Genomic DNA, 14,194 nt, shown 5'->3' on the forward strand with positions numbered 1-14,194 from the left:
TTTGTAGTATAGTCTGAAGTCAGGTAGCCTGATTCCTCCAGCTCCGTTTTTCTTTCTCAAGATTGCTTTGGCTATTCGGGGTCTTTTTGTGTTCCCATACAAATTGTAAAATTTTTTGTTCTAATTCTGTGAAAAATGCCAGTGGTAATTTGATAGGGATTGCATTGAATCTATAGATTGCTTTGGGTAGTAGAGTCATTTTCACAATACTGATTCTCCCAATCCAAGAACATGGTATATCTCTCCATCTGTTCGTGTCATCTTTGATTTCTATCATCAGTATCTTATAGTTTTCTGAGTACAGCTCTTTCCCCTTCTTAGGTAGGTTTATTCCTAGGTATTTTGTTCTTTTTGATGTGATGGTAAATGGGATTGTTTCCTTGATTTCTCTTTCTGATCTTTCATTGTTAGTGTATAGGAATGCAAGAGATTTCTGTGCATTAATTTTGTATCCTGCAACTTTACCGAATACACTGATGAGCTCTAGCAGTTTTCTGGTAGCATCTTTAGGATTTTCTATATATAGTATCATGTCATCTGCAAACAGTGACAGTTTTACTTCTTCTTTTCCGATTTGGATTCCTTTTATTTCTTTTTCTTCTCTGACTGCCGTGGCTAGGATTTCCAAAACTATGTTGAATAACATTGGCAAGAGTGGACATCCTTGTCTTGCTCCTGATCTTGGAGGAAATGCTTTCAGTTTTTCACCATTGAGAATGATGTTAGCTGTGGGTTTGTCATACATGGCCTTTATTATGTTGAGGTAGGTTCCTTCTATGCTCACTTTCTGGAGAGTTTTTATAAATGGGTGTTGAACTTTGTCAAAAGCTCTTTCTGCATCTATTGAGATGATCATATGGTTTTTATTCTTCAGTTTGTTGATGTGGTGAATCACACTGATTGATTTGCGAATACTGAAAAATACTTGCATCCCTGGGATAAATCCCACTTGATCATGGCACTCTCACCACTTTTATTCAACATAGTACTGGAAGTCCTAGCCACAGCAGTCAGAAAAGAAAAAGAAATAAAAGGTATTCAAGTTGGAAGGGAAGAGGTAAAATTGTCATTATATGCAGATGATATGATACTCTAGGGTTTGTCTTTAGGGTTTTCTATATAAAGACTCCACACAAGATCTATTAGAATAAATGAATCCAGCAAGGTAGCAGGATACAAGATTAATATACAGCAATCTGTTGCATTTCTTTACACTAACAATGAATTATTAGAGAGATAGTAAAAAATAAAGGATTATTTTTTACTATTTTTTAAATTTTTTACTGATGTGTTAAAAATCACATCAAAAAAAAAAATCTAGGAATAAACATAACCAAGAAGACAAAAGACCTATAAGCTAAGAATTACAAAACACTGATAAAGGAAACTTAAGATGATTCAAAGAAGTGGAAAAATGTCCCATGCTGTTGGATTAGAAGAATTAATATTGTTAAAAATGGCCATACTGGGCTTCCCTGGTGGCACAGTGGTTGAGAATCTGCCTGCCAATGCAGGGGACACGGGTTTGAGCCCTGGTCTGGGAAGATCCCACATGCCGCGGAGCAACTAGGCCCGTGAGCCACAATTGCTGAGCCTGCGCGTCTGGAACCTGTGCTCCGCAACAAGAGAGGCGGCGATAGTGAGAGGCCCGCGCACCGCGATGAAGAGTGGCCCCCACTTGCCGCAACTAGAGAAAGCCCTCGCACAGAAACGAAGACCCAACATAGCCATAAATAAATAAATAAATAAATAAATAAATAAATAAATAAATAAATAAATAATAAATATTAAAAAAAATGGCCATACTACCCAAAGAAATCTACAGATTCAGCGCAATCCCTATCACATTATCCATGAAATTTTTTACAGAACTAGAACAAATAATCCTAAAATTTATATGGAGCCATAAAAGACCCACACTTGCCAAAGCAGTCTGGGAAGAAGAACAAAGCAGGAGGCATAACCCTCCCAGACTTCAGACAATACGACAAAGCTAAAGTAATCAAAACACCATGGTATTGGCATAAAAGCAGACATATGGATCAATGGAACAGAAGTCCAGAAATAAATCCACACACCTAAGGTCAATTAAACTTCGACAAAGGAGACAAGAATATACAATGGAGAAAAGATAGTCTCTTCAGCAAGTGGTACTGAGAAAGCTGGACAACCGCATGTAAATCAATGAAGTTGGAACACACCCTCACAACGTACACAAAAATAAACCCAAAATGGCTTAAAGACTTAAAACAAGACATGACAGCATAAAAATCCTAGACGAGAACAAGGCAAAACATTCTCTGACATAAATAGTAGCAATATTTTCTTAGATCCGTCTCCAAAGGCAAAAGAAATAAAAGCAAAAATAACCAAATAGGACCTAATGAAACTTAAAAAGCTTTTGCACAGCAAAGGAAACCATAGACAAAATGAAAAGACAACCTTCAGAATGGGAGAAAATATTTGCAAACCATGTGACCCACAAGGGATTAATTTCCATAATATACGAACAGCCCATACAACTGAATATCCAAAAAAAAAACCCAATCAAAAAATGGGCAGAAGACCTAAATAGACATTTCACCAAAGAAGACATAAAGATGACCAACAAACACATGAGAAGATACTCAATATCACTAATTATTAGAGAAATGCAAATCAAAACCACATGAGGTATCAATTCACACCAGTTTGAATGGCCATCATTTAAAAATCTATGAACCTACTGTACATAGCACAGGGAACTCTACTCAGTACTCTGTAATGGCCTATATGGGAAAAGAATCTAAAAAAGAGTGGATATATGTATATGTATAACTGATTCACTTTGCTGTACAGCAGAAACTAACACAATGTTGTAAATCAACTATACTCCAATAAAAATTAAAATCTATGAATAACAAATGCTGGAGAGGATGTGGAGAAAAGGGAACCTTCCTACACTGTTGGTGGGAATGTAAATTGGTGCAGCCACTATGGAGAACAGCATGGAGGTTCTTCAAAAAACTAAAAAAAGATTTATCATGATCTTGCAATCCCACTCCTGGGCACATATCCGGAAAAATGAAAACTCTAATTTGAAAAGATACATGCACCCCAATGTTCAAAGTAGCACTGTTTTCAACAGCCAAGACATGGAAGCAACCCTACGTGTCCATCAACAGATAAATGGATAAAGAAGGTGTGGTACATATACACAACGGAATACTACTCAGCCATTAAAAAGAATGAAATACTGCCATTTGCAGCAATGTGGAGAGACCTCAAGATTATCATACTAAGTAAGCCAGACAGAGAAAGACAAATATATGATATCATTTATATGTGGAATCTAAAAAAAATAATACAAATAAACTTATTTACAAAACAGAAACAGACCCACAGACATAGAAACAAGCTTACGGTTACCAAAGGGGAAAGGTGGCATGGGGGATAAATCAGGAGTATGGGGTTAACAGATACCCACCACTATATATAAAACAGATAAACAACAGGATTTATTGTATATGACAGGCAACTATATTTAGTATCTTGTAATAACCTATAATGGAAAAGAATCAGAAAAAAAATGTAACTGAAGCACTTTTCTGTACACCTGAAAGTAACACAATATTGTAAACCAACTACAGTTTTTTAAAAAATTCTATTATCTTGCAGATTCTAAATCAGCTGGTACTGTTTTAGTATAAAACATACAATGATGGAGAGAATGCAACATATACAGATTACTGTATACAGAACTGTGGTAAGTGTCTGTATATGTTTACAATTTTTGTCTAACTTGTGTTCCTATGTATTCATTCAGGCATCCTCCCTCCTCCTCTTTTCTTCACCATTCCACATAAGCACCATCCCCAGCTCAGCTCCTTCACCAGTGTGGGTGCCAAAATCCACTCTCAGTTCAATAAACAAGGTACAGTGGAGTTAGTTCTTATCCAGCTAAATCCCAACATTGCGTGCCTTCTGTCTGGTCACCGCTGTATCCCGTTTCCTAGAAGGGCTTCTGATATAGAAGGCACTCATAAATATTTGAGTAAATGAATGAACTGCCTAATACCTTAAGAATTCTCTCACAGTTAAGCATTTTATCAAAGTTAAAATGATCTCAACTGTTAAAAATATTATCAAAGAATGCCAGACCAAACTGAGGTAAAACTCTAACAAATAACATTTATTTTTCTTTTACATATGTATTTCACAGCCCAAACACCACATTGCCTTCAGAGAAAGGTGCTCTTATGCCATTATATTTTACTATATACTGCACAGGCATTAAACATTCTCATTAACGTGATGAGACAATTTGCTGGTAAACATTTAAACACAGACATTGGTTTCAATACTTCAAGAACATATTTTTGGTCATAACCAAGAAGTACATCAAAATATGACAACACTGGCTAATATTTTTCAAGCAAATAATATTTAACTCTCTGCATAGTTTATACAATAGGCTGTGGTAATAAATAATATCACCAATCTCATCAACTATTAACTGGCCACGAAAAGCCTAACATTCATTTTAATTATGATATGAAATGCTCTATTGGTATAGTTTCAACATAGCCTTAAAATGTTGTGGGTGTTTTAACCTTGAATACGTGAAAAGAAAAAGTACTAAACTGGACTAAAAAAGAAGTACTAACTTGGTATGTTTTGGTTAACTACCAATATGTCATGTCCACGTATTACATTCCTAACATGAAGGCAAATATTTAAATAGAAAAACTAGCAGTCCAAAAAATGTGAATGTGCAAATTGTGAGGAAAACATTGCATTTAAATTTGCACTCATTTGCAAATTACAGTACTAGATCAGTATAAACACTAACAGGAAAAATATTCAGCAGGAAAGAATGGGAACGACCTCTCACAGCAGAGAACTAGTCACTGTGCGCTGCTGCAAAGTGTGCTTACACGCAGCTTACAGTGTGTGTCTGGTGTCCTGGAGCTTCTAACTCCTTATGACTATTCTTCATTCAACAAAGGAGACTGCAGGCATGCTTCAATCAGTGGTAAGAATAGGAAGAAAAACCTGAAACAGCAACATTTTCTTTCTTGATTTGGTGTAAAGGTCCTTCTCATTATTATAACTAACTTACTTATATGCTAACTTCTAACCTCAAATGTTTTCTGAATCAGGTTTGCTAAATGCTGTAAAGAACAGCTACCCTTCATACAATACTAGGTTTTGTTTTAAGTATGTCAGCATGATAAAAGGTACACATGCACAGTCATTCTACCAGCCCATATACACAAAACTCAGCCTAAAACTCAAGCTTGGATCAGATTCAAATTCTACACAGAGATTCTCTGTATTGTTTTCAATGGGTTAACAACTGCTTGGAAAGCAGAAATGCCTAAGAATTTCTGCAGTGTGTTTTTTAATTGAAATGTTTATAAAAATAAAGCCCCAACCTTTAAGTCTATAGAATGTCAAGAATGCTATGAGGGATGTTAAAAGCACTGGGCAAAACCCTCGTTTTCAGCGTCCCGTCTGCCCCACAGGAGAAGATCCGGTTGCCCTGGGTGATGTCGATCTGCATGACTCCAGCCCCAAGGTTTCTGAATATGGACTGTTTAGCATGTTCATTTTTAAATGAATGAAGTAGGCCATGGCCTGTCAACCTCCAAACCTAGTTTAAAGAAAAAGTGAAAACAAAAAGTGTAAGTCATTTAAAAAAGAGAGAAAGAGACGAAAAAATTTTAAAAACATGGCCTTCACCTCTGTTCTCCCAGCCCAACTGATCTCATTAAAGCCCAACTTTCCTGTCCACTACCTCTTTCCTAACAGTTTACCTAACTGGAAATAATACCATTCACAGGGCTCATTTACCATCCTTACACTTCCCTGTACCTTCTTTCAAATTCCTCTCTTCACATCCTCTTGTTTCATATTAACCATATATACCCCATCTCTAATTCAATTAAATATTTCAGTTAATTCAGTTAAATACATTCCTAACGCTAAGTTAGGCCCTGGGACAATATAAAAGAACAGTACCACCTTGCTTCTCTGGAGACCTCAACTGTACAAAACAGAGTCAGGTACTGGAGGCAGAGGTGGGAAGAGGGGAGGGGGATGATGTGAGAAACCAAACTCATGTCATCAAAAAATCGATGCATTAATTAAACTCATACACTTACTCAGAGTTCTTTAAAGCTTTTTAATGACCTGAGAGTATACTGAGATTGATTATCTGGATTTCTAGATCCTAACAATTTAGAAAGAACCACACAGAAGTAAGGGAGGAAGCAATATTTGCACGAAGAGGGCGGTGAGTTTTTTGGTTTGGTTCCCCCTCCCCAATCAATCTTGACAGCAGGTAAAGATAATATTTAGCACATTCCAACCTCTTGTACTGACTCACCTTTATGTTACCTTCTGCTGAACCTGTAGTAAAATATTCCTCACAGGGATCGAGAGCCAGCGCCTTAATTGCAGAGTCATGTGCCTGGAATGTGTGAATTAGCTGTCTCTGCCTGATGTCAAAAATGCAGATGTAGCCTTTCCTGCCTCCAGATATTAGGAGTTGCTGTTTTGGCGCGTACTGAAGCACTGTGGCACCATGATCATGGCATGTGAAACCTGAAGAAAAACATCAAGAGCCTTTCCCAAATGATGTCTACCTTAGCGCTTCTGGTAATATTTAAATGCACATTTAAGTAATATAGAAATTACTGTCACATTTTCCCTTCTAATTTCTATAATCATGATCAAAGTATTAAAAAAGATGGCAAGCAATGACAGAAAAAACATCTTATACATAATCTCAGTATGAAAACACACACCCATATACACAGGAAGTTTAAACTTTATGCCCAAACTAAGTTATACTGTCTCATAAGAATGTAGAAGCAAAAGTGCAGAGGAGAACAAGCTTCTCAATGATACTCAATGTCTTCATTAATACCCACCAATAACAAGTATTTACCCTTTCCCAGTTCCTGCCTATACATAAAACCTCATCAGAAGTTCTTCTCTATAGCACAGGGAACTATATTTAATATCCTGAGATAAACCATAATGGAAAAGAATATGAAAAAGAATATATGTATAACTGAATCACTTTGCTATAAAGCAGAAATTAACACAACATTGTAAATCAACTATACTTCAATAAAATGTTTTTTTTTTTTAAAGTCCTTCTCAGCTAAGTAATTGAAACTACACTAGTGTGAAAATTACCAGCCCCAAGTTAAGGAGTTAACCTTCCCAGGACTCTCTGCATTCTAATATGATTAACAACCTTCCCAGGACTCTGTGCATTGTAATGTGATTAACACCTTAAACTAATATGTGGCAAATCTTTAAGAGATATTAATAATTATTCGCCAAAAACAAAGACTATTGCAATCAAAACTGGGAAATAACTACATCTTTCAAAATACACGTCAGCATAGTAAAAGACTCAAATCTTTTTTTTTTTTTTTTTTTTTTAACAAAGTCCGCCTAGCTATCTTTAACCCAAACTTACTAGAGCTTTGAGCACTCTTGGTGGTATTATGTGAAAGAGTGATCTTTAGGACAGCGATGTGGAAAACACTGTCTTAAAAGGAATAATGTTTAAATGGCATTATTCAGATTTCTAATGATAAGGCTGACTTTTACTTTACAGTCAGATTTAATTCTTTGAAATATGACCTCATTTCTGTTGAGCTCAAGGAATACTTTGCAACTGATTTCTTCAGCAGCCTTGTTAGTAGTGCCGCTCTCCATACCATATTTTCTGAATGGAATACAACACAAAGATTATTCTAGGCTAGCTGGGTTTCTGTGACCATACATATTTACCTCAGCAAGGTAGCCAGAAATTCTAGTTAACTTTTAGAATTTTATTCACTCTATACATTTTCCCATTTTTAACCCGTGAATAAACACGCACTGGATTTACTGGTTAAAATAAAACCAGGAAAGCATTCTTTCACAGTGTACTGAAAATCAAAGACTTAGCTCACTTACCATGAATGAGGCTGTTTCCGGGTGATATCAATGTGTCCCAGAGGCATACATTTCTAATAAAGAAACAATAACAAAAATACATCATAAACAAATTGTTCTAAGTCATCACTGGGATAAACTGCGTCTTTACATCAAATATTTTTACTTATTGAATCTTATGTTGTTTTGTTCACTCACATTTATAAAGCAGTGATTCTCAACTAGGATGAGGGTAGAGTTTGGGACTGGGGATATGTCTCTTCCAAGAGTTTATCCTTTTCAAACTACAGGGTCTGTCTCACATGGTCCCACCTAACTCTGCTCCATCTCATCCCCCGGCCCTATCTCTTTTCCATTATCACTCCACGGAAAATGAGACATGATTTCCTGAGTAGAAGAGATGCTTCTATATCCTTGGGGGTAAACACTGCAGGGAAATGAGAGGTGTTATTCATGGGCACATGTTGCCAATGAAAACAATCTGAGGCAAAGAAAATGTTGAGAATGATGGCTACAGAGCCTCAAAAACTTGACAGTATTAACAGCAATTAAAAAAATAGCTTTAACATAAAAATTCCACATACTTCTTAGTAGATTACATTAGGAGTAATTTTGGTCTTTCTCTTTTTGGTAAGGAAAACTACTTGAAGAATTATGTAACAAAGTTTTTGTATTCCTGAGGTGGAAAAACCTGACTAAATAGAAATCCATACTTTCTAGCAAGAATACCTTTCTGCCTAAAATATGCTTATTTCTTTTTTGCATCTCTGTCAACCTACCTATTGTCATTGGACTGTCCAGATGTGGCAACTAGACTTGAAGAGGTAACAAATGCAAAGTCACTTGTGGCTTTACTGTGGCACTGCCAACTCTATGGGAACAAAGTGCAGCTGATGTTATCTCAAAATCCAGCAAAATGTGGTACAGTACACACACACAGCTCTGCTAATCATATACTACATGCATGAGCTAAGAACATTTTTTAAAATCTAGAATAAAAATAAGTGATAAGAGGATTAGCTGTCATCTGCATGTTACTTGGTTAATACCCAATAATTTTTTAAAACTGGAAGAGCTGGCAGAAACATGGAATTAAAGGTTATGTTTTTTAGATTATGTAACAAAGGAATAAAACACCAAGTACATGAACTTAACCTTACAGCCTCGCCGTGCCCCGACCCTCCAAGTGCAGACATGCTTGTCTGCATCACCACATGTTCTAACATGATTTGGATTAATGGATGAAGTGGCCTATTGGGAGTGGTTATTTTATAATCTAATAAGAAACATTCTGGAGCAAACTGGCATACATGGAACCTGTCTGGTTCTTAATACAGTACCTAAAACGAATCACTATAAAACTCTATCACTAAGAAGTCAGAGATTTCAAAACAGATAAAAGTTAATAAAAATGTATCCTGAATAAGACCACACACAGAGAAGGCCCCTAAAAATTTCAAATATAATGGTCACCCTTCAAGCTGTGTAAAGCAAGTTTTTTGCGTTTTAGTCATTTCAGTCTAAAACTAGGGCAATGATGGTGCTGGGCCGTGGCTGCTGGACAGAGTGGTCCCTTTCCCAACAGATCCACCAATGGGATTCGCTGTCTGAAACAAACACTTCACAAACAAAGTGGCCTCCGTATGCGCTCTGCGAATGCTGAGTGATACTTACCATGTAAGGTTTGGGATTTGATGCAGTTTGGTTTACTTGCCAGATACTCAGAAAACCCTCTCCGTCTGCGACACCACACTGTAAGAATGGTGTAAATATTAAACACAGCTTCTGAGTAGCCATATCGAAGGTAAAATCATTTATGAAACGGAGAGTCACTCAGTCCCCACTTAACCAACATTCTGCCTATACCTATGCTCCTGCTGCTGTAGTTCTCAAGAAAGCCCAAGTACTGTAAATATCCTGCCACCTTTTAAATGCTTTTCCATGCCTGTTTCACTGTTTTCCTCCAAACTTCTGTAGCAGAACTTAGTAAGAAACTGGAAGGTTTCTCTTAGGTGTCTGACTCTGCACACAGGCACCATCAACACACTCAACAGAAACAGAATTCTTTACCCTCACAGAATATTTAGTATCTGTAAGTAGATGATTAATTAATCCACACAAAATTCTGTGGATTTATGCTTTTATTGAGAGCCAAGGGGCTATATAAACACACCATCAAACTGCCTGCTCAACTTAAATCCAGAGTGACTGAATTTGTTTTTAAGTGTAGTTTTACTAGCTATTTACTCATAAATATCTGCAATTCTTTTCAGACAAGTTTAGCAGTAACCCCCAGGAACTAACCTTGTTGCCTTGTGAATTGAAATATAATCTGGTAACTCTTGCATTGCCAGCTTGGCGGAAACAGACAAGCTGCTGAGGTCTTGTCCATTCAAACATTCGTACACTGCCATCCTGAGCACCTGTAAGATCTGAGATGCAAAAGCAAAAGCAAAAAATAAGAAACAAAGCTGAAGAAAGAGTTCCAACATTTCCCATTCTATAAGCCAACTTCAAAATGATAGAGATCACTTGCAGTCCTTTGATCATAAATAATATACTTACAGTATTGATGGACTGGGTGTGAGGTCGTTCTCTTAACATTATGTAGATTCCTTTTCATAAGCTTTAAAAGAAGATAAAAATGAATTTCTTTTGCAACACAGAAGAAATAAGGAAGGATATGATTCAGGCCAACTCTAATTCTGATAACAGTTATTCTCTTACACTGGATTATTACTAAAATAAATAAACCCTGTTGTGGATTTTCTGACCCACTAAATATACGACACTTGTCTGAACAGGCTGGGAAAGCATAGTCACTTACTGGCGTGCCCTGGTCTGCGTGGACTGTGAGGATACCAAGCTGCTTCATCTAGTGATAAAGGGAACTCTCCTCCAAGTGCCCCTCCCTGAGGGCAATCAGGAGTATCTCCAGATTCTTCAGAGCAGAACATGAGAATGGGACCCCTTTAACTACAGTGACTAACAACAATGTTATTGATGCATTTTTCAAACACTTACAGTAGACACAAATTCCTCTCTATCTCTGCTTTACCACTTTGTGCCTCTGTTTGCTCATCTATAAAATGAAAACCACTTAGGGTTGTTATAAGAAAAAGCATGCGCCTGACATAAAGAAATTCACAGCATGCTAGCTATCATTATTATGGTGTACTAACTGGTCACTGCCTCTGACCTTCAGCATCATTCCTATGTCAAAGTGATTTCAACCTATTTTTGAGCGAGTCCATATCCAGAAACCATACCTAATAGTAAAGAACATACCACACTAGCTCCAATGCTAGTCTGCCCACTGCCCAGCCACGGCAGAGATGAAGATGGATGCACCTGACTTGCTGAATGGGATGTTGCACTGGGTTGATAAAGAGCTGTAGTGGAACCACGATAATCAATATCATCTGAACTGTGGAAAACATTCATGTGTTACTGTGACAGTTCCATTTTCTCAACACAAATTCCAATTACAGAGCTTTTTATCTATCTGAAGGACAGTCTTTATTTAAAAAAAAAAAAAGTATCAATATCCATAATAAAAACATAGGTACAAGTCCTAATCATCACCAATTTTAGTACTGGTTAACTTTTTCCCCTTAGGCAAAATATAAGTTTAGTCTAATGTCTGGGGGAATTTTATTGCTGCACAAATTAGAACAAATGTTTGTTTTGAAGTATTTAACACAGATTTTCTTTTTATCCTGTAGAGAAAAAGACTGTATGTTCTCTTCAAGTACAGAGATCCCATTTATAAAATTCAAACATTTTAAAGAAATTTGAGTTAAAAGTTTTCTTAAACTTAGGTACTAATTATCACATTAAATGTTAAAGTAATTTTTATGATGGGCCATATCATATTACATGGTTACATCTACTCTGAAGTATGACTGAAACCTAGTTGTATTATATACTAACGAGACAGAAACAGAAATGAAAGAGGCTATCATGGCACCACTCCCAGTACATAAAATTTCTGAGAGTCTGGAGAAAAGCAAGAGGGAGGGAAAACATGGAGGAGAAACCCCAAAATAGGAAAGCGTTACTGCACCCTTGGTACAGTGTCCATAGTTTTACTGAAAAGTAAAGTTGGCTACATTTTTATCTGAAAAGAAGGTATGCTTATAGAGAGATAATCAAGAAGAAACACTGAAAACTACTCAGTAAATGTGACTCATCAATCAGTCTAATATATTGGTGTATTCTGCTTTTTATGGTAATTATCCAGATCAGCTGAATCTATTGAATATTGTGTAATTTCTGACATTTCTTTGGGGTTAAATGTCAAAGTGGCAGTTGTTAGTGTTAGGCTCTGGTGTTGGGGATTATTCTGACTCAAACATTATGAATAATTCAGGGTCTAATGGAAGAAGTAGGAGTAATTTGTACACTGATGTAAGCAGAGCCCTTTATTGGCAGCTAAACCAATTATGTTTGTCTCCTTACCAAAGAAATACATAGTTTTCAAGACAACTGAAATCAAGTGCATAACCACTTAATAGGTTCTTTTTGAAGAAGACTACATTTAAAATTGATTACATAAGGCAAGCAAACCTTTTGGATTCTCTGTCATATTCTTCTCCAATCCATATGTATGACTGACAGGCCAGTAGAGAAGTAATATCAAGTTCTTGTACATCATGCGTTGAAGCCAAAACAATTTCATTACAGTTTGCCTGTAAAGCAAACGCAAAGTCAATAATTTAAGCAATTTCACTAAAACAAAGTACTACATTCTTTATAATGACTAAAGATTTTACCTTATTAACAGAAAATGCCATGATCATATCTGACTCCTTATGAATGATTTTTGCCTTTCCTCCTGGATAGCCCAGATCTGCTTCAACCTACAAGACATTTGTCAGCAGTTTTAGTTGTTGCAGCACAGCTCCATACAGATATATGTACATCCCACAAAACTTAAAAGGAGGACAAGAAGAAAATGTAGCAGTAGCAGCAGCAGCAAGAAAAAAGGTACCAGTAATTTTAGTGTGTTGAAAATTAGCTGTGGAATTAGCTTAGATTCTCTGATGCCCTGTAATCACCCCAATTACAAAAATTTCCATTGTGATTACAGGATACGAGTAACTGTCACAAAAGATAGCTAACATAATTTTCATTAGTATTTATAACAGTAACGTGTCTCTTATCTCTTCCAAAAGTGCACAAAGATACAGCAGTAAGAATGTGAGAGAAAAAGACACAATCAGAAAGACAAAGGAGTCACATAAGAAGTGAAATATTTTTAAATAAGGGTGATGAGATAGGAATAAGAAGTTGGGTAGAAGAACAGTTAGAAAGTAATGAAGGAGGGCTTCCCGGGCGGCACAGTGGTTAAGAATCCATCTGCCAGGGGACACGGGTTCAAGCCCTGGTCTGGGAGGATCCCACATGCCGCGGAGCAACTAGGCCCCTGCGCCACAACTACTGAGCCTGCGCGTCTGGAGCCTGTGCTCCGCAACAAGAGAGGCCGCGATAGTGAGTGGCCCCCGCTTGCCGCAACTAGAGAAAGCCCTCGCACAGAAACGAAGACCCAACACAGCCAAAAATAAATATAAAAAAAAATGCAATAAAATTAAAAAAAAAAAGCTAACTATTATTGTTATTAAAAAAAAAAAAAAAAAAAAAGAATCCACCTGCCAATGCAGGGGACACAGGTTCAAGCCCCGGTCTGGGAAGATCCCACATGCCGTGGAGCAACTAAGCCCGTGTGCCACAACTACTAAGCCTGTGCTCTAGAGCCCGCAAGCCACAACTACTAAGCCCGTGTGCTTAGAGCCCGTTCTCCGCAACAAGGGAAGCCACCACAATGAGAAGCCTGCACACCGCGACTAGAGAAAGCCCGTGCGCAGCAACGAAGACCCAATGCAGCCATAAATAAATAAATTTTTTTTAATTAAAAAAAAAAGAAAGTAATGAAGGAGATTGATGAGAGGAAGGTGTAATGCTTAGAGTTGAAGGTGATGGGGAGAAAAGAAGAGGCAGAATCAAGAAAGAGGCAAGAAAATACAATCATGTTTAAGAACAGATGGGGAAAAGGGACAGAACTGAAGATGGAAAAGGAAGCAAGAAAGGGAAGAACCAATGGCAAGAAAGATCAAGCTGGACACAGTGGAGCTTCTCCTACCCTGTGCCAGTGAGGTGTGTGGGAGCAGTGAGCACTCTGACTAGTTAGCCAGCTGGGCAGGTCATGATTAGTATCAGAGATGAGGGGTTAGCTCCTTGAATTTTAAAGAAT

General features: G+C 37.1%; 1 protein-coding gene across 10 annotated transcripts in view; it reads right to left on the minus strand.

The window, feature by feature from the left end:
- Nucleotides 1-4,150: 4,150 nt before the first annotated feature.
- The window catches only part of DMXL2 (Dmx like 2), a 149,760-nt gene continuing 139,716 nt past the window's right edge, over nucleotides 4,151-14,194 (minus strand). For 9 of the 10 annotated variants that reach the window (XM_082387370.1, XM_082387371.1, XM_082387369.1 and 6 more), the window contains 10 exons: nucleotides 12,717-12,803; nucleotides 12,511-12,632; nucleotides 11,230-11,368; nucleotides 10,507-10,567; nucleotides 10,246-10,373; nucleotides 9,616-9,693; nucleotides 8,721-8,812; nucleotides 7,963-8,015; nucleotides 6,371-6,588; nucleotides 4,151-5,635 (listed from right to left, as the gene is read on the minus strand). In XM_082387370.1, the coding sequence (XP_082243496.1) occupies nucleotides 5,426-5,635; nucleotides 6,371-6,588; nucleotides 7,963-8,015; nucleotides 8,721-8,812; nucleotides 9,616-9,693; nucleotides 10,246-10,373; nucleotides 10,507-10,567; nucleotides 11,230-11,368; nucleotides 12,511-12,632; nucleotides 12,717-12,803 (1,188 nt within the window). In that variant the 3' untranslated portion in view covers nucleotides 4,151-5,425. Of the gene's footprint in view, nucleotides 5,636-6,370; nucleotides 6,589-7,962; nucleotides 8,016-8,720; nucleotides 8,813-9,615; nucleotides 9,694-10,245; nucleotides 10,374-10,506; nucleotides 10,568-11,229; nucleotides 11,369-12,510; nucleotides 12,633-12,716; nucleotides 12,804-14,194 lie in introns of those variants that run through there. The other variant, XM_082387372.1, reaches the window with a different exon arrangement.

Source organism: Balaenoptera borealis (assembly GCF_965194805.1).
Source record: "Balaenoptera borealis genome assembly, chromosome: 3".
Lineage (NCBI taxonomy): Eukaryota > Metazoa > Chordata > Mammalia > Artiodactyla > Balaenopteridae > Balaenoptera > Balaenoptera borealis.